The sequence below is a fragment of the Mobula hypostoma genome, chromosome 11, assembly GCF_963921235.1.
Source record: "Mobula hypostoma chromosome 11, sMobHyp1.1, whole genome shotgun sequence".
Classification (NCBI taxonomy): Eukaryota; Metazoa; Chordata; class Chondrichthyes; order Myliobatiformes; family Myliobatidae; genus Mobula; species Mobula hypostoma.
The window spans coordinates 39,042,746-39,068,120 of record NC_086107.1 but is presented as its reverse complement, the minus strand read 5'-3'; the positions used below and the strand labels follow the sequence as shown (position 1 = coordinate 39,068,120).

The 25,375-nt window shown below is 37.7% G+C and overlaps 1 protein-coding gene across 2 annotated transcripts in view; it reads left to right on the top strand.

Annotated features, from left to right (window-relative positions):
* ipo7 (importin 7) overlaps positions 1–25,375 on the top strand; it is a 62,878-nt gene that overhangs the window by 1,311 nt on the left and 36,192 nt on the right. For both annotated transcript variants that reach the window (XM_063061856.1, XM_063061855.1), the window contains exons 2-7: positions 2,568–2,649; positions 17,390–17,543; positions 18,560–18,718; positions 19,148–19,304; positions 23,319–23,408; positions 25,079–25,173. In XM_063061856.1, the coding sequence (XP_062917926.1) occupies positions 2,568–2,649; positions 17,390–17,543; positions 18,560–18,718; positions 19,148–19,304; positions 23,319–23,408; positions 25,079–25,173 (737 nt within the window). The remainder of the gene's footprint in view (positions 1–2,567; positions 2,650–17,389; positions 17,544–18,559; positions 18,719–19,147; positions 19,305–23,318; positions 23,409–25,078; positions 25,174–25,375) is intronic.

The window sequence follows — 25,375 nt, the reverse complement described above, 5'->3', positions numbered from 1 at the left end:
TAATGATATCCCCGGTGGTCTAATTTAAATTGGCCATTAAGGATGGGAAGCATAACATTGATCTGTATATAAACATACAAGTGAAGGATAAAAACAGGATATATTGGACTGACTTGGGTTGGCAGCACCTGTGGGGAAGTAATTAATATTTGATGACCTAATAAGAAATTATTACACATTTGGTTCTAGTACTTGCATTCTGTTACTAATTCCTAGTTTTGAAATTCATGTTTATCTTTGATCAATGTTTTGCCTCAACAAATTGCTTGTGTTTTGGAGAATTCTATTTATTCTGCATGCATTCTGTTAAAGAAGGCACTAAATAACCTACTGATTTCAAACCACCAGTTCATATCATGCAGAACCTGCCAACATAATGTAAATTGATTAGTCTTTTAGTGAAGGTTATATTCTGATTTTTAATCATTATATTAACACTAAAATTAACATTGAATATTTTGGATATGTGATTGCTGCAGCCTTATTAGATCAAAGGAACTGGATACTTCAGTAACATTTTCCCAGGTTTCCTTCTTTTTGTTTATCAGAATTGCATGTGTTGGATCAACCTGATTATGAGAAGTATGTTTTTACAATAAATGTTTAAAAGGAGATATCAGCACATTAGTGCAACTTAGCGTTTGGTTGCATTAGACTTTAGCTGTGTGCTCATTTTTAAATTGTCTAACTGCATTGGATGTTTGGAATTGCCTTTTGGGTTTTTTGCTTTTTCTATTGTTTATTTTGTGAACCACAGATGTCTAATTTTGGTTACTTGTCTTTACAGTGCCTTTCTCATTGTTTTAATGTTATTTTAATGTTTATTCAGTTTTTGGGGAAAAAAGAATCTGTACACGTGCAGTAAATGGAAGGATATGGACATTATGTAGGCAGGAGGGATTAATGTAGTTTGGTATTTGGTTCCTAATGTAATTAGTTCAGCACAACATTGTGGGGCCAAAGGGCTTGTTCCTGTTTACACTGTTTTATGTTCCCTGTGCATTTGAAATGGTCAGTTGCCTAATATCTGCACAGCTGCAAATGAGTGATCAGTTTCTATATTCTGTTTTTCCTTTCAAACTGACTGCTTATAGAGTGCGCTTGTACTAAGTTAGCATCCCTCAAACAAGATTATGATTGCAATGATTACTGTTAACATTATTCCTTCCATTCTTGTTAGAAATAGTGTCCATCTGATGGGTTTGAAAAGTCGCATGATGAATAATTTCTTAATCCTCCACTGCCAACCTCTTAACTAATTGCTACTCACTGTTTGACACATCTAGTAACCTTTATCAGTAATTTCACAAGGCAGAAGGATTTGGTTTTTAATATTTTATGCAAGAGCATATCAATCCAAAACTTTACTGGCAGGTGAATTTGTTACATTTTTTCAGTACTTTCAAAGCCAGTTAATATTGGGGTGACAGTCTTTTGCACCGTATTTTGTAACTTGTATTTTTTTTATGTTTTGTGCTGTATTGCTGTTACAAATCAGAAACAATTCATGGCATATGTGGTTAACTTGCAGGTTGAGTCGGTGGTGAGGAAGGCAAATGCAATGTTAGCATTCATTTCAAGAGGTCCAGAATACAAGAGCAGGGATGTGATGCTGAGGCTTTTTAAGGCACTGATGAGGCTTCAGCTTGAGTATTGTAAGAAAAGATGTGCTGGCATTGGAGAGGGCTCGGAGGAGGTTCACAAAGATGATTCCGGGAATGAAAGAGTTATCATACAGAAAACATTTGATAGCTCTGGGTTTGTACTCACTGGAATTTAGAAGGATAAGGAGGGATCTCATTGAAACCTTTTGAATGTTGAAAGGCCTAGACATTGTGGATGTGGAAAGGATATTTCTCATGGTGGGTGAGTCTAGGACAAGAGTGCACAGCCTCAGGGCAGAGGGGTGTCTATTCAAAACAGTGCTGCGGAGAAATTTCTTTAGCCAGAGGGTGAATTTGTGAATTTGTTACCATAGGCAGCTGTGGAGGCCAGGTCCAGGTCGTTGGGTGTATTTAAGGCAGAGCTTAATGGATTCTTGATTGGACACCGCATCAAAGGTTGCAGGGAGAAAGCCAGGGAATGGGGCTGAGGGACGGTGGGAGGATCAGCCATGATTGAATGGTGGAGCAGACTTGATGGGCCAAATGGCCTAATTATGCTCATGTCTTTTGGTCTTGTGTCAGTGACAGTTGATCTGATCCTGAAGTGAGTTAAGGATTATTAATCTTGATTTGGAGAAGAGACTAGTATAATAAAAAGTTGACAAAGTTGCCTCACTTAGGGCAAAATCATTACAGATTAGGGAATAGAGAAAAGTATTGCATTGGTATTGTAGGGGCTGCTTATTTAAAATGAAGGTTAATGTGCTTTGAGATTGCAACATATTGACAGGATGGGTTAGAGTAGAAGGGTTGCAGCACAATCAGGTTTCCTGGAGGAATGGTTGGAACTTTGTTTATATTAGTGTTTCTCACTATTGAGTCCTCTACTGTTTTTTAAACCTTTGGTCTGCACTTCTGTAAGTTGGTATATCATTAATACATTGTTTTTTTTTGTTATTACAGGCAAACAAAGCCATTACATTTGTATCGACGTTGCTTCAAATCACAATGTCTGATCAACTGGATTTGCCTGTGAGACAAGCAGGTATGTGGTCAAGACTAGTTTAGGAGTCAAAGAAGATCTAAATTGGATATTCCATTTTATTCATTATGTATTTTCTGTCTGTTCTTCATGTTGCATCAGATAATGGCTAAAAGCAAAATAATTAGGAATCATAAAATAGTTTGTATATTTGAAATTTTTCCACATGCAAAAGTGAAATGGTTAAATTAAATAAGTCTATTGTCATATGTGCTCAGGTACAGTGAAAACTTTGTTTTGCGTACCACCTATACAAATATCACAGTGCATTGAGGTAGTACAAGGGAAGACAATAACGGAATAAAGTGTTAAAGTTTTAGAGGAAGTGCAGTTAAATAGTAAGATGCAAGGCTATAGTGAAGTAGGTTGTGAGGCTAAGAATCCATCTTGTTGTTCTTGGGGACTGCTCAATTGTCTTAGATCAGTGTAGGATTGAAGCTGGTGGTACACACTTTCAGGCTTTTGTATCTTCTGCTTGATGGGGCTGGGGGGGTGGGGGGGCCGCAGAAGAGAGAATGCCCAGGCTGGATTGGGTCTTTGGTTATGTTGGTTGCTTTACCGAGGCAAATTCATGGCTGGTTTTCATGATGTGCTTAGTTGTGTCCACGACTCTCTTCAGTTCTTTCCGCTCTTGGGTAGGGTAACTGCTTTGCCTAGTAGTCCAATTAAAAGTTAGAGGTGCAACAGTAAATGCTACAACCACATAGCTGCAGGGATTTGGGTTCAGTTTTGGATACTATTAGTAAGCTGTTTGCATGTTCTCACTACGACCACTTGTTTCTTCCAGACGTTCTGGTTTTCTCCCATATCCCAAATGTATATTGGTAGGTTAATTGGTTACTGTAAATTAATGGCTAAAAGAATCAAAAAAGATAAGTTGCAGTTTTCCAGAGAAATAAAAGGAGAATATGTCTAAATTACACCCTGGTAGTTAACACAGACCCACTGGACCAAATGTAAGTATAGGTTGAGATAAACAAGTACATGTGCCAAGTGTAGATTTTACTTTTTCTTTTTAAATCTTTTTATTGAATTAGTACACAAAAGGTAAAACATATAGAAACTAATACACTGTTGCGATATAAATTTACAAGAGATATTAATACATAAAAAACAGTACAGACAGTGCAGTTTAGCTATAAAATAATGAGGTAATATAGTAGAAACACAGAAAATAGGTGCAGGAGTAGGCCATTCGGCCCTTCGAGCCTGCACTGCCATTCAGTATGATCATGGCTGATTATCCAACTCAGAACCCTGCACCAGCCTTCCCTCCATACCCCCTGATCCCTTTAGCCACAAGGGCCATATCTAACTCCCTAATCTAAATTAGTAGTATACTAATTTTCCATATATATCAATAAAGAGAAGAAAAAACCCAAAAAAGACCCCCAAAAAAAACCACTGTGCAACTAACCTAAAAAGCAAAACAAAGCAATGGGCTAACTAGGTACCAAGTAGACTTTAAACAATTTAAACAATCACGTCCTCAAACCCGACCTTCATTAATAACAGTTAAAAACCAAGAAGGGAATATAAATATGGTCAAAGAGAAAAAAAATTACATTAAATGAAAATGTTGAATAAAAGATCGCCAGGTCTGTTCAAACTTAACTGAAGTACCATAAAGATTACTTACAATTTTTTCCAAATTTAAACATGGTATTGTTTGAGAAAACCAAAAAAAACATAGTTGGGGCATTAATCTCCTTCCAATGTTGTAAAATACATCTTTTCGCCATTAAAGTGAGAAATGCAATCATTCTACGGGCTAAAGAGGAAAGATTACTGGAAGTTTTAGGTAATCCAAAGATAGCAATAATAGGATGGGGAGAAATATCTATTCAATACCTTTGAGATAATATTAAAAATGTCTTTCCAAAAAGTTTCCAGAGTAGGACAGGACCAAGACATATGAGTTAAGGAAGCTATCTCCCCATGACATCTATCACGAAGAGGGTTAATATGAGAATAAAAACGAGCTAATTTATCTTCAGACATATGTGCTCTATGAACAACTTTATATTGAATTAGGGAATGTTTGGAACAGATAGCGGAAGTATTGACTAGTTGTAAAATACGCGCCTAGTCATCCGCCAAAATAGTAAAGCCCAATTCCTTTTCCCAGTCGAACCTAATCTTATCGAATGGAGCTATCCTAAGTTTCATGATAGTATTATAAATAATAGCTGTTACACCTTTCTGACACGGGTTAAGGTTAATATCCTTTTTTGACAAAGTTGACTATAAAATTTCTTCATTTATTTGGCAAAATAAAAACCCGAGACTGGGTAGAATACATCTACAGAAAGTTAAGAGAGATGGAGGTTTGGCATTACCTAATTTTAGATTTTATTATTGGGCAATTAATATTCGACACATGAAACTTTGGTTACTTGACCAAGATACATTATCCATTCCTAAATAGGTAGTATTGGAATTACAATCTGCTCAAGGTTATGCACTTGGTTCCATTTTAGATTCTTCTCTTCCTTTCGATTTGAAACGCCATAGCAGGTTTGTAACCCGAAAGTTAAACGTACCTTACGCATTTGGTTTCAATTCCGAAAATTTTTCGATCTTAATCAACTTGGGCTAGCGATTCCTATTTTAGGCAATATATTCTTTCCCCCTTCCTCTACGGACTGTGCCTTTCAAATTTGGAAGATCAATGGTATATCACGGTTTTTGAATTTATTTTCAGATGGCTCCCTTATGTCTTTTGAACAGTTATCTAACAAATGTAACTTACCAAGAATACATTTTTTTTTAGATATCTCCAAGTTAGAAATTTCCGAAGTACCATACTTTCTTCCTTTCTGGCATTACCCCCTAAATATAGTTTAGATACTATAGATTTTACTTTTTAAACGATTACATTTTACAAATAGATTGTTTAGACACTTTATCAATTTGTCTCCAGTTTTCCCTGTTTGTCTTCTCATTTTTATTTCATATGTACAATTTTATTCTCAAATCTTTGCTACTCAGTTGTTAATTTTAAGGGTTTTTTTGCCTTCTGAATATCTATTTTCGTAAATATATTCTTAGTAGAGGTGAATACTTCCCAAAATAAAAGTTATTAAGTTAGGAAAGGTTTGGAATTAATTTATCTTAAAGATGGAAGAATTTTTCTCAACTATCAAATTGCTGGCAATCAGTAATGTGTTTGGCTTTCAAATTGCTGTGCACAGCCTTCAAAAACCATGTTCCACGTGTTAGTGGTGTGTTCCAGTGGGTGGGAGGGGAGGGTAAAAGCATGGGCAAAACTGAGGCAAAAGTGTAAAGGTATGTGTGATTACATGAAAGACACAAGTTTTGCTGGAATTGTTTAGTTTAATGAATTTATTCCGGAGGCCGTGTTGCCTAGTAGCAATTTTATAATTGTCTCTCTTATCCAACTGGGCACTCAATAGCTTGGTAAAAGAAAACCAGTCAGACATCATGTCTGATGGGATCACTTTTCGTACTAAACCTATTTTGGAGCTAATTGCAGAATAGGCTCACTTAACTCGTGTACATATTTCAATAGAGCACCAGCATGAGTAATGTAATCCATTGCTGCCTCAAAGTAAGAAGATTTAAACCTACTTTTTATTGTGGTAGCTAATGTTGCAAGTGACCTGCATAGGTATTCTGAAATCATGGTAAGTATATTTCAAAACTTGCCAGTTCAGCAAATGACTTTATGAATTTGTTGAATTTCACAAAAACAATATTGCTAGAAAGAAGAAATTGTATCATTTAAAATTTTTGTGTTAGCCATTAATGTAGTCCCATTTTTGTTCTTGTCACTGGGACTCCCAAAGCTGGATCACCATGCATATCAAGAATTTTATCAAATGGTTTATGATACTCCCCATGGTTGCAGTGCAAATCATTTTCAGACTACTGGCAATTGTTTGCTGTAAAGTTGGCATGAATGTTTCAGAATTCCTGCTACATGGGCAGTTTTGCAAAATCACTCAGAGGCACTTCTGCTTTATTCACCCTTGTTCCTGATGCACTATTGACTCAATAAATTCACAAAATAGACCTTACTCTTGTGCTTTGATTTCATTTTAATTTCTGTAAGGGATAGTTGTTCTGCTCTCAAATCTGAGACGGGATTTTAAAAAAAAATTAAATGTGATGCTTTAAAAATTGGTGGTACTGAAGCTTTTTATATAAGGAAATCTGTTGAGGTGCAAGCAATTAATTAAAATTTTGTTTAATTTTGATTTTAAATTTTGGAGAAGCTAAAAGATGGTACACCTTATTGATTGAAGTTTTTGAACAGTCAACAGTCATCCATTTTAATACCCCCCCCAAAAAAAACTGAAGCAGAAGTAAAAATATGAAAATCTACTCCTAATGTTATGGAATCTTAAAGGTTAAAATGAAATGGGGAATATACTTAATTTGATGTCCATTTTTAATTACAGGCATAGTCTATTGTAGCATTGATATTCAGCCAAGTTTAGTTTCCAGTCTTGAGTTGACTGCTTAAACTAGGAGTTGAATCCAACAGCTGTGTAAATGGCCATGTTAATCTTTCAAACTGATCACTTCCTGCCATGCTTCATCCAATTCCATCACAGTAGAAATAAATGCCATTGTGTGGCTTGCTCCTGTTCTTCCTATTAAAGTGTCCTAAGTTTACTTTTGTCAGTGTGGAAATGTATTTTGTAGTTAGATTCCCATTTTTCAGGCTTGTTAATACATATCTCCTTTTGTTACCTGTATTATCTACACTGCCGGCAAAAAAAAATAGTTGCACCTTTAAATTTGTACACCTGATTACCAAGCCCAAATACTTTGTATACGTAGTGAATAATTTCCCCTTGAACATGTGTGATTTCTCTAGCTGCTCCAGTTTTCTCCCACATTCCAAAGTGGGCTGGAAGGGCCTATTCCGCATTGTATCTCTTAACTAAATGTAGTGTTCAATACTAAATTCTTCCTATTTGCTATTGAACTGAACCTTTATTTGTTGAAAACTCCAAGTAAAATGTTTTTAATGTATCTGTGTTTGCGTGTTGAAAATGACCAGATCTTTGTCTTTCAGTTCATTTGCCTGTTGGTGACAAAAATGTACAGCCTAGACAGAAGTTGTGAGAAGTATTTTGTGAATTACTGATTTTATTTAAGATTCAAGTTTATTTATCACCTATATATTAAAACATACAGTGAAATGTGTCATTTGTGTAATTTACTTTTTTGGGGATTTTAGAGTCACCAGTGAAGAACTAAAGTTACTGTAAACCTTGTTTAGGAACTGCATTTTGACAGTCATTCCAGTTTCATATAGTGGTGCAGAAGCATCATTAAACTCACATCAGAGCCAGAAGTGCACCTGCCGATTAGATTGTGCTACGTCCCCTACATTATTGCAATTAATGTAAAATTGTGTGTACAGAAACTACACACAGGCAGCAAATCAGAGCAGGCTCATGTAACCCAACGTTATTGATTTTTTCCTGTTGTAAAATGACCACTGATTCTCACTAAGAACTAGGTTTGATGGAGCAGTTTAGAAATCTCTAACAGATGACATCTTAAATGGAATTGTCAAAAATGGGGAAATACATCATCGATCATTAGATTTTCATATTGAAGTCTTTGACAGTCTGAGAGTGTGAGGGGTTTGTGGGCTCTGAGGTGGCCGATGAAGTCTGTAATGGAGCTGAAAAAGCTTTCATAAATTGGATAGATCATTTGGGGTGGGGGGGGGGTTGCTGCAGGCGGTGAAAGGACCATTCTGTACAGCTACTGCATAACCTCAGAGTTCTTGCTTGTATCCCAAATGCTACTCCAATTCTGGAAGTAGTGGCCATTTTCCAAATGAAAAACTTGACTACTTTGTAAGTACTGTATATAGCTCAGTGCGTGGTTAAACAAAAATAACAATCAGGATGCCAATGATAAATGGCATAAGAGTTGAACGAATTAAACTGGTTAACGGGATCAGAAACTGGACTAGAAGGAATTAATCTGGGCGAAGGACAACTGAACTTGATAGTGAGGATGAAAATCAGGTTTAATATCACCAGTATATGTCAGAAATTTGTTGTTATGTGGCAGCAGTACATTGCAATATTTAGTAATTAAAAACTGTAAATTACAATAAATATACACTAAAAAGTTAAATAGTCCAAAATGGGGGGGGGGGGTAGGAATAGTGAGGTAATGTTCATGGTTTAGATTAGATTAGATTCAACTTTATTGTCATTGTGCCGACTACAGATACAAAGCCAACGATATGCAGTTAGCATCTGACCAGAAATGTAAAGAATAGTGTTATTTACAAAGTAACTGCAAATAAAAAAAGTGCTATAGCACACAAATATAAAAGTACTGAGACAGTACAATATGGGTGCAATACTGCTTAGCGCTGTGATGAGAGGTTCAGCAGGGTCACATCCTCAGGGAAGAAGCTCTTCCTGTTCCTGCTGGTGCGGGAGCGGAGGCTCCTGTAGCGCCTACCGGATGGGAGGAGAGTAAAAAGTCCATGGTTAGAGTGAGATGCATCCCTGATAATGCTTTTCGCCCTGCCCAGGCAGTGTTTATCGTAGATGCTGTCAGTGGTGGGCAATTGGATGCCGATAATCTGCTAGGCAGTTTTCACCACACGCTGGAGTGCTTTGCGTTCCAATACGGGACAATTGCCATACCACACTGAGATGCAGTTGGTGAGTATGCTCTCAATGGTACAGCGGTAAAAGTCCGTCAGTATCCTGGGACAGAGGTGAGCTTTCTTGATGCTCCTCAGGAAATGAAGGTGCTATTGCGCCTTTTTGATCAGAATGGAGGAGTTCAGGGACCAGGTGAGATCCTCGGAAATGTGGACCAAGATCCATTCAGAAATCTGAAGGCATAGGGGAAGAAGCTATTGATGAATTGTGTGTGTGCTCCTGTACCTCCTTCCTGATGCTAGCAATGAGAAGAGGGCATGTCCTGGGTGATGTGGGTCCTTAATGATGGCTCTAGCTTTTTTGAGGCGTCACTCCTTGAAAATGCTCTGAAATGGAACTGCTCGTAATGGAACTGAGTTCACAACTTTTTGCAGCTTATTTTGATCCTGTGCAGTGCCCCACCCAAATTCCAGGTCATGCAGCTGATAGAAGAATGTTCTCCATAGTACATTTGTAGAAATTTGCAAGTGACTTACCAAATCTCCTCAAACTCCTAATGAAATAATGGCTGGTGTTGTGCCTTCTTTGCAACTGCATTGATATGCTGGGCCCAGGATAGATTCTCAGATGTTGACACCCAGGAACTTGAAATTGCTCACTCTTTCCTGTACCAATCCCTTGATGAAAACTGGTGTGTGTCTTTTCTTACACCATGGTAAGAGTGAGCGTAGCAACAAGACACGAGATGTTCACCCTGCATCAGCAAGTTGTATCCGAAGCGGCAGACAGGAGTTTCAAGATGTGCTGTCTAAGCTCTTCTGAAGAAGCACAAAGAAACTGGCAACGTTGGGGATCAGAAATGCAAGAAGCAATTCAGAAATGCAATTCAACGTTGGCTGCAGAAACTGAGTGCAACAGTGAGACACATCAAACTGATTTCCCTTCTCAATCAGAAGTCGTCCAGCACTGCTATCAGCTCTGTACTCACAAACTACTAAAACCCAAGTTCACCCCCTTACTGTCCTGAGAACTCATGTCAGAAGTAGTCTTCGTGAAAGAGCTGCTGCCAAAATGCCATTCCTCCAAAATTGAAACAAAGCCAAGAGACTCATCTATGCACAAGCACAGGACTAGGATGTTGAACAATGGCAGCAAGTGCTTTGGTCTGATGAGTCAAAATTTGAAATTGTTGGCTCAACAGTATGCCATTTGTAGAAGAGCTGGAGCGCACTACATAAATGAATGTCTGTAGCTAACAGTGAAGCATGGCAGAGTTTCCCTGCAGGTCTGGGGTTGCATTTCTGCAAGTGGACTCAGTGATCTGGCTAGAACTAATGGAATTCTCAACCCCGAGAAGTACAAGCAGGTCCTTATCCATAACACAATACCATCAGGGAGGCATTTGTTCAGTCCCAATTTCATTGTTCAGCAGGACAATGACCCCTAACACATGGCCAAGGTCATGAAGAACTATCCTTGGTGAAAGAAGAGCAAGGTGTTCTGCATCAGTCAGTGTGACCTCCACAGAGCCCTGATTTCAGCATCATCGAGGCTGTCTGGGATTACCTGGAGAGACAGAGGCAAGTGAGACAGATAAAGTTTGCTGAAGAACTTTGGCAAGTTCTCCAAGATGCTTGGAACAACTTACAACACAATTTTCTTATACAACTGCATGGCATGGTAGTGTACCTAAGAGAATTAATGCAGTTTTAAAGGCAAAGGGGGGGGGGTTCACACTAAATATTGATTTGATTTAGTTTTTTTACTGTTTACTGCTCTCTGTAGTATTAGAAACTTCACATTGTTACTTTTGCTTTACGAATTTCTTTTTTACATATTGTTAAGACTTTTGCATAGTACTGTAGGTTAGAATGTGTTCCTGAGATGGAGGTTGTAATCTTAGTTAGCAGATGTGTACTAAGAAGTTCCACTTGAGATCAGCTGTGACCATAGGTGCAATTGCTAACATGAGAGGAATGGGTGGGTTTGGGAAACTGTTTTGTAAGAGTCCAAGTGGTCATGCCTGTGGCTGTCCTGTTCCCCAATTTAAAGGTATTAACATAGATTGAGAAAATTAGTTATTGGGCTGATACTAAAGATGGGAAATAAACCATTTGTTCTCAAGTTGGCAGGTTGTGATCAGGTGGGACAACAAAAATCTGTGTTTAAGTCCCAGCTGGTCATAATGTATAGCTGGCTGGTATAGCGGCATCAGCACTGGATTTCGAGGTGAATGGTCCCGAATTCGAATCCGGCTGGCCCCTTGCCATCTGTACTGGGCTGAGCATTGAGCTAGCAACTCTGTATCATAAAAAAAGTCAAATGCTATGAAAACAGTAAAAATGCTGCCCGATGCGCCACAAAGCGTGAAAAGAACAACAGCAATTCATAATCTATATTAATAAGTGGTTTACAGTGTGGCAGGTAGAAAATTAAGTTCATCACTTTGACACAAAAAAAACAGTCCTCGTTAGATATTGACATGCTGGTGTGTATAAGAACATCTGAGTATTTTAAATAAGTTACTGTTGCCCAATTTGTAGATGCAGTAAGTGATTGGGAGAGAAAATGGTATGTTAGCATTTGTTATGAAAGTGTTTCGTTATAGAAGTAAAAAAAACCTTATTGCAATTGTGTAAGGCCTTTGAGACTGCATCCAATGTATTTAGTGCTGTTTTGATCTCATGCAAGAATTGATAAACTTACTGTGGAAGGAGAATTTTGCTGGTGTCACTTCTTCATACTTTCAGAATTTGCAGTTTTACTTTGGAGTTTCACTTCCATATCTGAAAGTTTATCTGCTTTAAAATAAAATGGTTATAAACATTTTTCTTTCTCTTAATTGTCAACTATTGTGGCATCCAAAGAACATTGTTTGAATGGCCAATTTTTACATGTAAATTTTGTCAGTGGGCATTTTCATTTTTAGGGCAGTGGTTAAACTAGCAAACCTCCCTGGTACTATGCTTATTCACCATCTATTTTTCAAAGGGAACACAAGGTGATTCTTATGATCATTACCCACACTGAACTTTCCATTCAGAATAATTGTCTTGAAACTACAAACCGATGTGCCTATATATAATGCAAGTGTGTTTTGTAACTCCAATATCCTCTCTGTTTCAAAATTAGGTCTAAAAGTACAAGAGACAGGAATGAAATTGTGATTATCTAAGCTGTGGCACACTGCAAAAGACCTTTGATAAAATTGACCAGAGCATTCTTGAAGATGAGCTGAAATGCAGGAAGTTCCCAAAGTGTTTTCTGAGTGCTTTTAAATTTCAGTTGCAGCTGATGGGATGGCACATGCACATGGGTTTGTTAAACCTCTTGTGCACAAGATAAAATGGTATTAATATACTGCATATGTGAAAGACAGACTGAATAAGTAATGATGAGATATATCTTGATATAGGTTAAATTTTACTGCAGAAAGCTGTGACAAGAATACACAGATTAAGATGTAGCTGTCCTGTGCTGGCACCAGTGGGATCAGCAGTTGGTCTGCCACCTGTCTTCAGGAGAGAGAGAGAGAGATAAGGAAAACAATGGAGCAGCATTTGGAGATGTGTAATGAAGGGACGGGGAAGAGAGAGAGTAACAGAAGGAGAGAGCTGTCAAGATTGGCTCCCCCTTTGAACCCTGAACTGTTTGAAGTGATGGACAGGCTATACCCCAGCAGGGGGATAAAAAGGGACAGGTTCGCTAAGGCAAGACACACACGACACCCGAGGTAACGAGACCCTGGAAGCGTTGCGTCTCTCACAAGTCGGTGGGAAGTTTTGGAAGACCGGTTTCGGGACCAGGCCATAGACGCACAGGCTGGAAAGGCACAATCGGCGGGAACCTGGTGTGTGTCCACCCTTGCCTGGGTGCCGGGTTCACCGCAGAGAAACGATCGTATCTGGAAACGGAGGGGTCACGGTCGGTGACCTCAGTTGACATCACAAAGGACTCGCCCGAAAGCTGACGGCGAAGGTCTGTGTGTGCAAGCCGTTTTGAATATTCATTAGTTTTGCTCTCTCTCTCCTTCCCTCCACTGTCTGCGAACTGAACTGAACTAGATTGAACTGAACTTTGCGTCACTTTGAAACTGGTCATTTACCCCTAGACAACGATAGAGCTTGATTGATCCTGTTATCTTAATTCTGTGTACATGTGTGTTTATCATTGCTGAACTGTTGCATTTATTATCCTTTTGATTAGAGTACTGTGTTGCTTGTTTCTTTAATAAAACTTTCTTAGTTCTAGTAATCCAGACTCCAACTGAGTGATCCATTTCTGCTGGTTTGGCAACCCAGTTACGGGGTACGTAACAAAGCAACTTCATTCATAGAGCAACTTGTGTTTGACTCACACTTTAAAAACAAACCAACTTGACAAAGTATTAATGTTCCCATGCTTTTCTTACTTCAAAAGTTTTTTCAAGTTGAGAATTTCTGTGTGATTTCCTGCATTCATAATCTTGTATCCAATGTTCACGTCCTTGCTTGTGTTTGTTGCTCTTGTTATCTGTGCGTATAATAAAAGCTCTTTCCAACTCCTCCATGATTGGCCACTTTTTGCTGTCAGTACCATAGCATGCTGATGTGCAAATAAATACTGGTTGTTTGCATATGCGTAAATCAAGCTGTGAAGCATTTACTAACCTGTGTACAAATATATGGTAAATTCGTGAGCTTTCTCAGTGTTCTCAGTTGCAAAGGATTTAACTCTGCCAGGGTTGCATTGTGAACACTGAGTGAGGATGCAGTCTTGTGATACCTGAGAAAACCAGATCCTCATTTAGTTATGTGTTAATAAATGATATGTTAATAGAAGTGAACTTGAGTAGCAACATATGGGGGAGGTGAGAACAAATATTGTAGGTGTAGGAAATCTTCAAAGACAAAACTAAAAGAAACACAAAATGCTGGAACTCAGCAAGTCAAGCTGCATATTTGGAAAGATTGAGTCAGACAAGATCTTTATGAATAAAGTGTTAAACATTTTGGATCAATATCAACAGAATTTGTCAAGTGTAAAAGGTGATGTCATATTTTGTCTTTGCTTTTGTTTTTGTTCTCTTGTTCTGTTACAACTGAAGTTCTTGATTTTAACACTTGAACCTATATTAATTTTTATGTCTTATGCTGTATTGCTGCTACAAATCAAAAACAATTCATGGCATATATGGTTAACTTGCAGGTTGAGTCAGTGGTGAGGAAGACAACTGCAATGTTAGCATTCATTTCAAGAGGTCTAGAATACAAGAGCAGGGCTATGATGCTGAGGCTTTATAAGGCACTGGTGAGACCTCACTTTGAGTATTATGAATAGTTTTGGGCTCCTCATCTAAGAAAAGATGTGCTGGCATTGGAGAGGATTCAGAGGAGGTTCACAGTGATGATTCCAGGAATGAAAGGGTTATCCTACGAGGAACATTTGTTGGCTCAAGGTCTGTACTTGCTGGAATTTAGAAGGATGGGGGTGGGGGGATCTCATTGAAACCTTTCAAATGTTGAAAGGCATAGAGTAGATGTGGAAAGGATATTTCCCTTGGTGGAGGAGTCTAAGACAAGAGGGCACAACCTCAGGATAGTGGGGCATCCATTGAAAACAGCTGCGGAGAAATTTCTTTAGCCAGAGGGTGGTGAATTTGTGGAATTTGTTAACGCAGGCGGCTGTGGAGGTTGGGTATATTTAAGGCAGAGCTTGATAGGTTCTTGATTGGACACAGTACCAAAGATTAGAGAGAGAAAGCTGGGCAGTGGAGCTGAGGAGGGGAAAAACATTATCAGTCATGATTGAATGGCAGAGCAGATTTGATGGGCCAAATGGCTAAATTCTGTCCCTATGTCTTATGTGATTTACCTCTGATTCATTCAGCATAATCATTTTTAAGATCTTGAAGGTTAAGTAATCATAATTGTTGTCATTCAGAATTGAATGACAGTGTGTACCATTTAAAGACTTATTTGTGCTTCTGCAACAGCACCTCAAAGTAAATTTATTATCAAAATACACATATGTCACCATATATAACCCTGAGAAGAATTTTTTTTTCAATGGATCCAACTTTTGGAACTCCCTTCCCAACAGCATTCATTGGTGTATTTTCACTAGAAAGGCTACAGTGCTTCAGAATGGTGGCTTACCATTACCTTCAAGGGCAGTAACTGCTGGCCTCACCAGCAGTCTTCACACCCTAAGAAAGAAATGAAGAGTTAACTACTGGAAATTATTCAAGTTTCTTTGCTTTTTGATTTATAGTTATTTTATTTGCAGAAGCATCTAGCTGTTTCATAGTACTTGGAGCATTTATTTCAAAATTAGCTTTTACATAAATAATCTCATTTTTGAGATCAGTACAGCTCTGCATAAAGATCAGTATCGACATTGTGGGCTATTTAAAAAACACACTTTTATACTCTATAACATTGGTACAGTGCCTTTTCATTTTTTTATTGATGTTAGCAAAGACAGGTTATTTTCCTGTTTAAGTCATATTGTTTTGCCTTATAAATGCAATGTGGGTTTTAATGCTTGCTTTTCAGAGTACCGGCCTTTAGTACAAGTAGCTAAATTTTATGTAAGCAAAGGGGAGATGAAAAATATGATTTAAAAATTGAGTAGCAGCTGATGGAAACTACACAAGCTGCTGCCTTTCTACCCCGAGTTTCCTTTGCAGTGTGTCTTTGTAAAGAGAATTAGGATAGAAACACACAGAACACAGTACATGGCTGAACTTGTGTGATTTCTAGACATGCTTTCAAGAAAGCTGGGACATATCAATTCAGGTTAAGTCACCTTTTAATGTGATATTCACTCTTTTGAAAATAACGAAAATGCTGTTTCCTTCCTTCACTGTTTTACTACTGTTGCAGCATCAGAGTAAAATCCTGGCTTACTCATCTATTTTTGCCACCGTATTTCCCTTTATTTTCTATGTGATTTGACACTGAATTAATTGTTCTGACTGGTATTTCCTGGCTGATACCCTACGGCGCTCGTTAATGATTTTTCTATCTGCCTCATAAAGTTAGTTTACAGTTGCTGAACCTGTTTGCACTGGTTTCAGATTTCCAATAGAGGGCTCCTTTCTGAAATGTTATTTAAATACAGTAAATTGCATTGCAAATTCTTTTAGACCCATGATGCACACAACAGGGCCTTCCTACTGAAAATGGTAGTGCCTGTTGGGCAAAGCTTTGACAGCTGGTTAAATCGTATCCTAAGACTTCCCAGCTGTCAAAAGACTTCAAATGTCTTGGATATTCATAAACATTGAAAGTAACCAAAAACTCTTAATTCATCAGTTTTGCTACTTTTTAAATAAATCCAAATTAAATTTAAATGTATTTAATTATTTTACTTTATTAAAATCAGTTTAAGAAATTTAAATTATTTGAAACTGCCTATCATCATAGAGCAGTTTCTTATGAAATGAAACTTTGAAGCTATGCTTGGTTAAATTAGTGGATTTTTGGTGTAACTTCTAATACACCAGATGTACAGAGGACTGTAAGAAGATTTGGTTTTCAGTCTTTGCATTAAATGCACATTTGTATTTTGGATCAATGATATGGCCTTCCTGGTTTAAAAAAATACCATTGCAATAAAAGGTCTGGATAAGCAGATCAACAACGAGTGATATTAATTTGTTGCTGAGAACTAAATGCACCATGTAAAAGATGTGGAAGTATCTGATTCACTCAGGTAATTTAAATCCTTATGATTTTTGGGTCTGTATGTTGATCAGCTTCTGAAATTATCAGGTTACAACTTGCGGTTTTACATCTTGAATTTGGGTTCAAGGCCCACTCCAGCGACATAAACATATTCTGGTGTTTCGATTCTGCACGAGTTTGCATGAAGGAACTGGTTGTGAAGCCCAACAGATGTATTATTTAATTCAATTTTACTTTCTATCATCTTTTTTAACATAATTTTTATATTCCTTGTTCTTTTGTGGGGTTTTGATTAATTCACGTGCAATTTTGGTTTCCTTTTGTTCTCTGTCCAATCAAATGCAAATATTTAGTACCATATGTAGTCTTTTCTACATTATTTTTTCTACTTCTAAAACTAGAAATCATTAACCATTGGTAGCTGATGTGATATAATTTCAAATCTATTAAATCTCTTAGGTGTAATTTACTTGAAAAATACAATTACACAATTCTGGGCTGAGCGTGAAGCTGGTTCAGGTGATGTACCATCATTTACAATACCAGAGGAAGATCAACAGTTCATCCGTGACAATATTATAGAAGCTATAATTCAGTCACCGGAGTTGATAAGGTTGGTAATTTTTTTAAAAAACTTAATTCGTAGTAACCGTACTATATGTGTGGCTAAAATAAAATAGGAAGAGTAAATTGTTGCTGTGATGCTATCTAAGTGCTTGATAGATTTAGGCTCTTACTATATGAGGTCCTTTTCAGTTTGGACCAAAATGTCATCGATCAAAGTACAAGAGAAACAGTAGGCAGCTTTTAAGCTGATGGAGTTGAATTTGCTAGTGGTAATCCTAAGTATTACTTCAAAGCCACCTTTCCTTGAGTCCTTTTGTTTTTTACTTTTCCAAGGTCCATAATGGATCTTCATATATCCTTCGGAAATGTTTATCCTTTGGCAGTAGCTTTTATGGTACATGTTGAAGTCTTGCGGCTGGAGGTCAGGGCCTGATTTGACCACATTTTTTTCTGATACTGTCATACCCACATTACCGAAGAAGTCATGGCCAGAAGTCTTAATTTCGATTTATCTTCACTGGCTTGTTACTCTATTATTGTCCGTATCCAAATCCATAAGCATGTTTCATTGCAAGAAATTTTCATTCCACTGTATGTTGGTTAGAGTGACAAGTTGATGGAGGTAGCTTAGTACGCATAGTCCCATGTTCTCTTTCGGCCAGCGAAGGCCTGATTTCCCCACTCCCTTAAAGTATTTAGCATAATGGCTACTTGAGATGGGCACAAGAAATACTTAACACTAGCATAAACTTTTTGTAAGAGATGTAGACCATGAATGGGGAAAATTATGAAAAAATAAAACGAGGAAAAAAGTGTTTAAAAACTGCATCCAAGCTGAGTGTAATTTGTACTTGGGTAGTGGGCAAATGCCGTATCTATTAGTGACATTTGTTATTTTGAATGTATTGGGATTTAGAATTTAAATGTGATTTATCAATGTTAAACAGTTAATTTTGAATTCCATATTTTGTTTAGCTGTAGAATTCAGATGCAATTTATTCTTGAAAATAGCTCGTGTTTCCTCAAATATTTTGAATTAATGCCGGTTTATTTTTGTTTTAGGGTACAACTTACAACGTGCATTCACCAAATAATCAAGCATGACTATCCTGGCAGGTGGCCAGCTGTTGTTGATAAAATTGGTTTCTACCTTCAATCTGACAACAGTGCCTATTGGCTTGGGATCCTTCTCTGTCTTCATCAGTTAGTGAAGAACTATGAGTAAGCTCTAGTATATATATTTGTTTGGAATGGTCTTGCTATGGTTATTGCAGCTGATAGTATTTAGTTTAGATCTGTGTGTTAAAGATCTACTTAACATATTTCCCAACCATTTACTCAACTTCCTCCAACCCTCATTTCCCAAAGTAACACTTCCAAGCAGAATGGGCTAAGTGGCCTAGCCTAAGTCTGCTCCAATGTGTTGTAGTCTAATGACATCTCGGTAGGTGGTTATTATTCATGCCATTGACATTTAAAGGATGCTGCTGTAAAGAATGCTGCAACCTCAGGCTCAGCCTACTTGGGGAAACTGTTCAAAATGGCAAATTGACCCAAAATGAGAGAGTGCACATTGCACATGTGTGAATAAGGATGCTTTTATGGTGTTGCTTTTCCTTTAATGCTGAATTATATTATGTGTGTTAACAGGTACAAGAAATCAGATGAGCGTAGTCCATTGGTGGCAGCTATGCAGCACTTCTTGCCAATGATGAAAGATCGATTTGTCCAACTTCTCCCAGATCCTTCAGACCACTCTGTCCTCATTCAAAAGCAAATCTTCAAAATTTTCTATGCACTTGTTCAGGTATTGGAATAGAAAATAAAATGGCTTTATTAACACTATGTGTTCCCCAGTTAACTAATCCAGCAACATACATCAAAGTTGCTGGTGAACGCAGCAGGCCAAGCAGCATCTATAGGAAGAGGCGCAGTCGACGTTTCAGGCCGAGACCCTTCGTCAGGACTAATCCAGCAACTTTGAATATGGTTACTCTCTCCGTACCCAATTAACAAAATGTTTATTTAAAGGAAACTGTCAGTCTTGAGTATGCACAGACCAGACCACCCCTAGTTCATTGTTCTGTGTAAGTTCCTGCCATCTGTTTATGAAAGGCAACTTCCATTTGGTGTAAAGGTCCTTGAGCCAGGGGGCATATCTGGTAATGTTCCTTTTCCTGTGGTCACATCTCTGTTAACACATTGACTTGCATCATTTTTTTGCAGGACAGCTGAAAAATTTTGTGTCCTACAACAGAAAAGTTATTTGAGGTTATGTAATTTATATAATATGTGAACAGATACTAATTTTGTATGACATAATGGTCTAATACAATGTCTTGTGGTCGAGGAGATCATCTGCTGACACCCTTTCCTCCATCTTCCTTAGAAGTTGCATAGATTCGGCATGTCACCTAAAACTTTGACACACTTCTATACATACACAGTGGAGAGTGTTCTGATTACCTGCTATGGAGACGCCCAAGAACAGGAACATTATATGATATGTATGTACAGCATCTGAAATACATCTTATGGAAATGTTTGTTTGATGACGAACTTCAATAAAAAATAAATTACAAAAAAAAAGAAAGCAGAGGATACAGCCCAGTCCATCACAGATTAAGTCCACCTCTGCACTGGGCACATTTACATGGAGTTTGCCGCAAGGAAGCAGCAACCATCATTTCAGACCCTCACCATCCGGGCATGCTCTCCACACCAACAAATTCAGGAATGGTTATTACCCTACAACCACCAAGCTCCGGAACTGGCATGGAAACATCACTCACCACAACTCCGAACTGATTACACAACCTACAGGCTCACTTTCAAGGACACTACTGCTCGTTCTTAGTATTATTTAGTTTTTTTTATTTATATATTTTCTTATTTTTCACATTGGTTGTTTGTCAGTCTCTATGTATAGTTTGTCATAAATTCTGCTGTATGTCTATATTTTTCTGCAAAAACCTGCAAGAAAATGAATCTCAAGATAGTATATGGCAACATATATGTACTTTGCTAATAGATTTACTTTGGCTCAGTAAGGGACACCTGCTCTGGATGTGATGAAGCTCACTTTTGGGATGACACACTAGATTTCCTACATTTTTGTTGATTTATTGTCTGTTTCGAGCACTGAGAAAGCAGAAAGTCTCTTCAGTCCAAATAGCACTTTAATTTCACTTTACATGTGAAATTACTAAACTTTGGGACATGAAATGGAGTTTGAAACTGAAAAAGGTCAATTTAAAAGAAATTGAAATATGCATCGTGTATACATATTTACTTAATCCAAATTGCATGTCTTGATAAAATTGTTAAGACCAAAATAACATGAAAGTTGTAATAATTATGGAGAAAGGAATGGAATATGTTGATGGAATGAAATGTGTAGTCAGAGGAGACTTGTCTGGGCATAAGCACAGGTATAGGTCTTATGACGTTACCAGTCTTGGTCTGTGCTGTAAAATTACATGTGTTTATGTACTTGGTTCTATTTTTAGATTATTTGCTAAAATGGTGAGTAATAATTCAAATCCTAGACTTGATTGTTAAATCACCAATGTATGATTAGAGAGTTCAGTTAATTTTGATAACTGCAGCTGAACTAGCAAAAAGTATATGGATTGATAACAAGAATGTTTAACAATCCTCCAAGAGGACCACAACCTTGTGGTTTGGAGGCCTGTGTGCCTTAATGACCCATGGCTGGAGTCAGGGCTTTATGCTTTGCTCTTGATAGGGTCACTCATGTAAAACAGGTCAAAGGGTAGAGGCCAGACTAAGAACGGTCCGACAATCCTCCAGGTTCGGGAGTTCAGCTCAGGACTAATAACTTCTTCATGTGTGCAACGGTATTGCTGAGTCTCAACCCGGGACTTGTTTGAATGGCAGTAAACTGAGAGGAAGCTACTGACAGGATGAAGGAAGTCATGAACACCAGCAGAGATGGAGGACCTTCATTGCTGCTCTAAACACTAGTGGCGTAATGGGCAAAAGAAGAAGAAAGTGCTCAACAATGAGTTGGATTTTTGAACTATGTGGGAGTAAGGGATCTTGGGGCAAAGTGCAGCAAGGTGATGATCGTATCACTTACTTGTATTATGATTGTAGTTGTTTGGTGTTGTTAAACTAGGTAGCTTGCCTTGGTGTGTCGACATTATTCTTCTATGCTGCCTCCTGCAGTTCTTCATAGAATCTGGGTAATACCGGCAAGACCAGTATCTATTGCCCATCTTAGGCCGAGGGTAGTGGTGAGTTATTCCCTTGAATTGGCGTAGTCTTTCTGGTAATATGTTCATTATGTTGTATCATATACACAGTGGATTCCAGTTAATTGGGGCACATCAGGATCAGTACATTTTGGCCTAATTAAGCAATGGCCTAATTAGCTGGTTTCATGGAAATAGTTAAAGGTATAAAAAAGACAAACTACCATTTAACTGAGTAACAAATTATGTATTTAAAAATACAGAACAAATTGAAGCACTACCAATACTACTAGAGTACTATAAAACTGTATGCATTCCTAATAGTTGGAGGAATTCATTCAGTGTACGCTGCCGTGTTCTTTTGACTTGCTGTAAATGAACAAAATCAGCACAGGTACCTTTTGCAAATAATGGACTGGCTTCATATAATGCTGTCAATGATTGCACCCTCCAAATCTTCAATTTCTTTGCAACATTCAAGCTGATTGTCAATACCTTCAAATTCTACCTAGTTCTTAACTTGTTAAAGTAGTGAAATTGTATCATTTTACTCCCAGCTATTTCTGACATCTAAGCCTAGAATGCTTGAAGCTGCAGTGAGCAAATTGTCATGCTGCTTATTTCTCATTAACTATCAGTGACAAAAATAACTGCTCTTTGAACACAAACACATGCAACTGATGCTATTAAAAGCTGCTTGTTCTAAGCATGTTGTAATGTTTAATGGCCACGCAAGTGCACGCAACTGACGCTAGTTAGAAACTGTTCGAAAACAGTCTTCTGTTCCAAATAAATGAAAGGAATCCTGGCTATTTTCTAGATTGGTTTTTGTTCTTTAAGGGCTTTCCCAAATAAGCGACTGCCCCAATTAACCGGAATCCACTGTAGTTTCAGCAATTTGGCGTGGTAACTGAAAAAGTAATGATTAATCTTGAAGACACATAAGGAACTTGTAAGTGGTATACAGTGCATCTACAGCATTCATCATTTTTCGTAGAGGTTGCAGCTCAGGAATGGATTGGCAATTTCAGTGGAAATGCTTGAGAATAAGACTCATCAGTAGGTGAGATATTTACCACATGATACCTTGCTTCTGAAACAGGCATTTCTCTGTAGAGAGCAATAGTTAACATTTCAGGGCAATGGCCCTTCGTATCCTGCCTCCACTCTTCTTGGCACAATATTTATGTGGCAAATCAAGTTTTTGATTAATGTCAGGAGCAGGTGGTTTGATTCCTTCTTATTGGAGATGGCCAGTACCTGAAATTTATGTGGCACAAATGTTACCTTGCACTTATCACCCTGTGCTTTACACCCTTGTTTCTATATACAATGTATGGTTATACATGTTATATACTTGTATATAGTTAAGTGACAACAAACTTATTCCTGAATGTTATTTAGGGCCATACACAGGCAGGTATGGAGTGCTCTATTTACTTGATACCGTGGTTTGAAATGCACCATGTAGCAGGCCCATTTTGACTTGTTCTGTTGTGTTTATGCCACGGATCAACAGTGTCCCATCAATTACTCATTTTGAATGAAGTGAATCGTATAGACTGAACTTGAAACTTCTAATGAGTTTTATTTTCTGATTACAGTACACTCTACCATTGGAGCTAATAAACCAACAAAACCTTACAGAATGGATGGAAATTCTGAAAACCGTTGTTGATAGGGATGTTCCTCCTGTAAGTTATTCTTTTTTCATTTTTTCGCTCTCTTCCTTTCTCAGTTTGCTGAAATATACTGTATAAATTGTATATTAAGACCCTCTTAACTAAGGTGTATGGTTATTCTTTATACTTCATTGTCACCAGACAATTGGTACTAGAACGTATAATCATCACAGCGATATTTGATTCTGCGCTTCCCACTCCCTGGATTACAAACATTAAATATTAAAAATAGTAAAAATTAGTAAATATTAAAAATTTAATTTATAAATCATAAACAGAAAATAGAAAAATGGAAAGTAAGGTAGTGCAAAAAAAACCGAGAGGCAGGTCCAGATATTTGGAGGATATGGCCCAGATCTGGGTCAGGATCCGTTCAGCAGTCTTATCACAGTTGGAAAGAAGCTGTTCCCAAATCTGGCCATACGAGTCTTCAAGCTCCTGAGCCTTCTCCCGGAGGGAAGAGGGACGAAAAGTGTGTTGGCTGGGTGGGTCGTGTCCTTGATTATTCTGGCAGCACTGCTCCGACAGCGTGCGGTATAAAGTGAGTCCACGGGCGGAAGATTGGTTTGTGTGATGTGCTGCGCCGTGTTCACAATCTTCTGCAGCTTCTTCCGGTCTTGGACAGGACAACTTCCATACCAGGTTGTGATGCACCCTAGAAGAATGGTGCATCTATAAAAATTAGTGAGGGTTTTAGGGGACAGGCCAAATTTCTTTAGTTTTCTCAGTAAGTAAAGGTGCTGGGTGGCCTTCTTGGCAGTAAACTCTGCTTGGTTGGACCAAGTCAGGTCATTTGTGATATTGACCCTGAGGAACTTAAAGCTTTTGACCTGTTCCACTTGCGCTCCACCGATGTAAATTGGGTCATGCGGTCCGCTACTCCTTCTGAAGTCAACAACCAATTCCTTTGTCTTGCTGATGTTGAGGGATAGGTTATTGTCTTCACACCATGCCACCAGGTTCTTAATTTCCAAACTCATCATTACCCGAGATACGGCCTGCAATTGTTGTGTTATCAGTAAACATATATTGAGTTTGATGGAAATTTGGCTACACAATCATGGGTGTACAGTGAGTACAGCAGGGAGCTGAGTACACAGCCTTGTGGGGCACCGGTTAATGAATAAAGATGAAGTGAAATTAAAAATGAAGCTTTTTGGGGAGGGTGATGAAACAATTTAGATTTTAAAGTTTTGAAGCCATCATAATAATAAAGGTTCAGTTCTAAGTTTGTGGGAAGGTGATAATATTCAATAACATGTTGTTAATCCTCATTAATAGTGATATTTTAACTAGGGGGTGTTTTTCCATTCCCAAGTAACAAACTTAGACTAACAATTAGTTCTTAATACAAGTGAAGTGAACTTATTTTTGAGTGACCCTGTTGACCAGTCTAGTACAAGTAAAATACGGCATTTTAATTTTTTCCGCTTTTCCTATAATGTTTCTTAAATAACTTTGAAATACCATGTTTTATTTAGAAGTAAGTATTCCTTGGTTTTTCTTTTCTCATTTTCTAAAAATAAGCAGTAATATATAAAATAAACTTGTTCTTGATTGACTTATTTACTGTAAAGATTTATTTAATAGCCAGTTATTGAAACCAAGCATTGCATACTCTTCAGACATTTTGCTGGTATGGATATGTTTTCTATAGGCATTTATAATTTGTTGATTTTAAGGAAACACTCCAAGTTGATGAAGATGATCGACCAGAGCTTCCTTGGTGGAAGTGTAAAAAATGGGCATTGCACATCTTGGCCAGATTGTTTGAACGGTGAGAGTTTTCAATGCACTGTTTCGTGAATATAAGGTTATACAAATTTGTTTCTTTCTCCCAATTACATCACTTTACCTAAAATAATAAAATTTATTATTAATTTATTAGTGTAACAAATTTGAAACAAATTATTCATGCTTGTGTCAGATTCAGGTTCACATTTATTTATCATGTGTACATCAAAACATACAGTGAAATT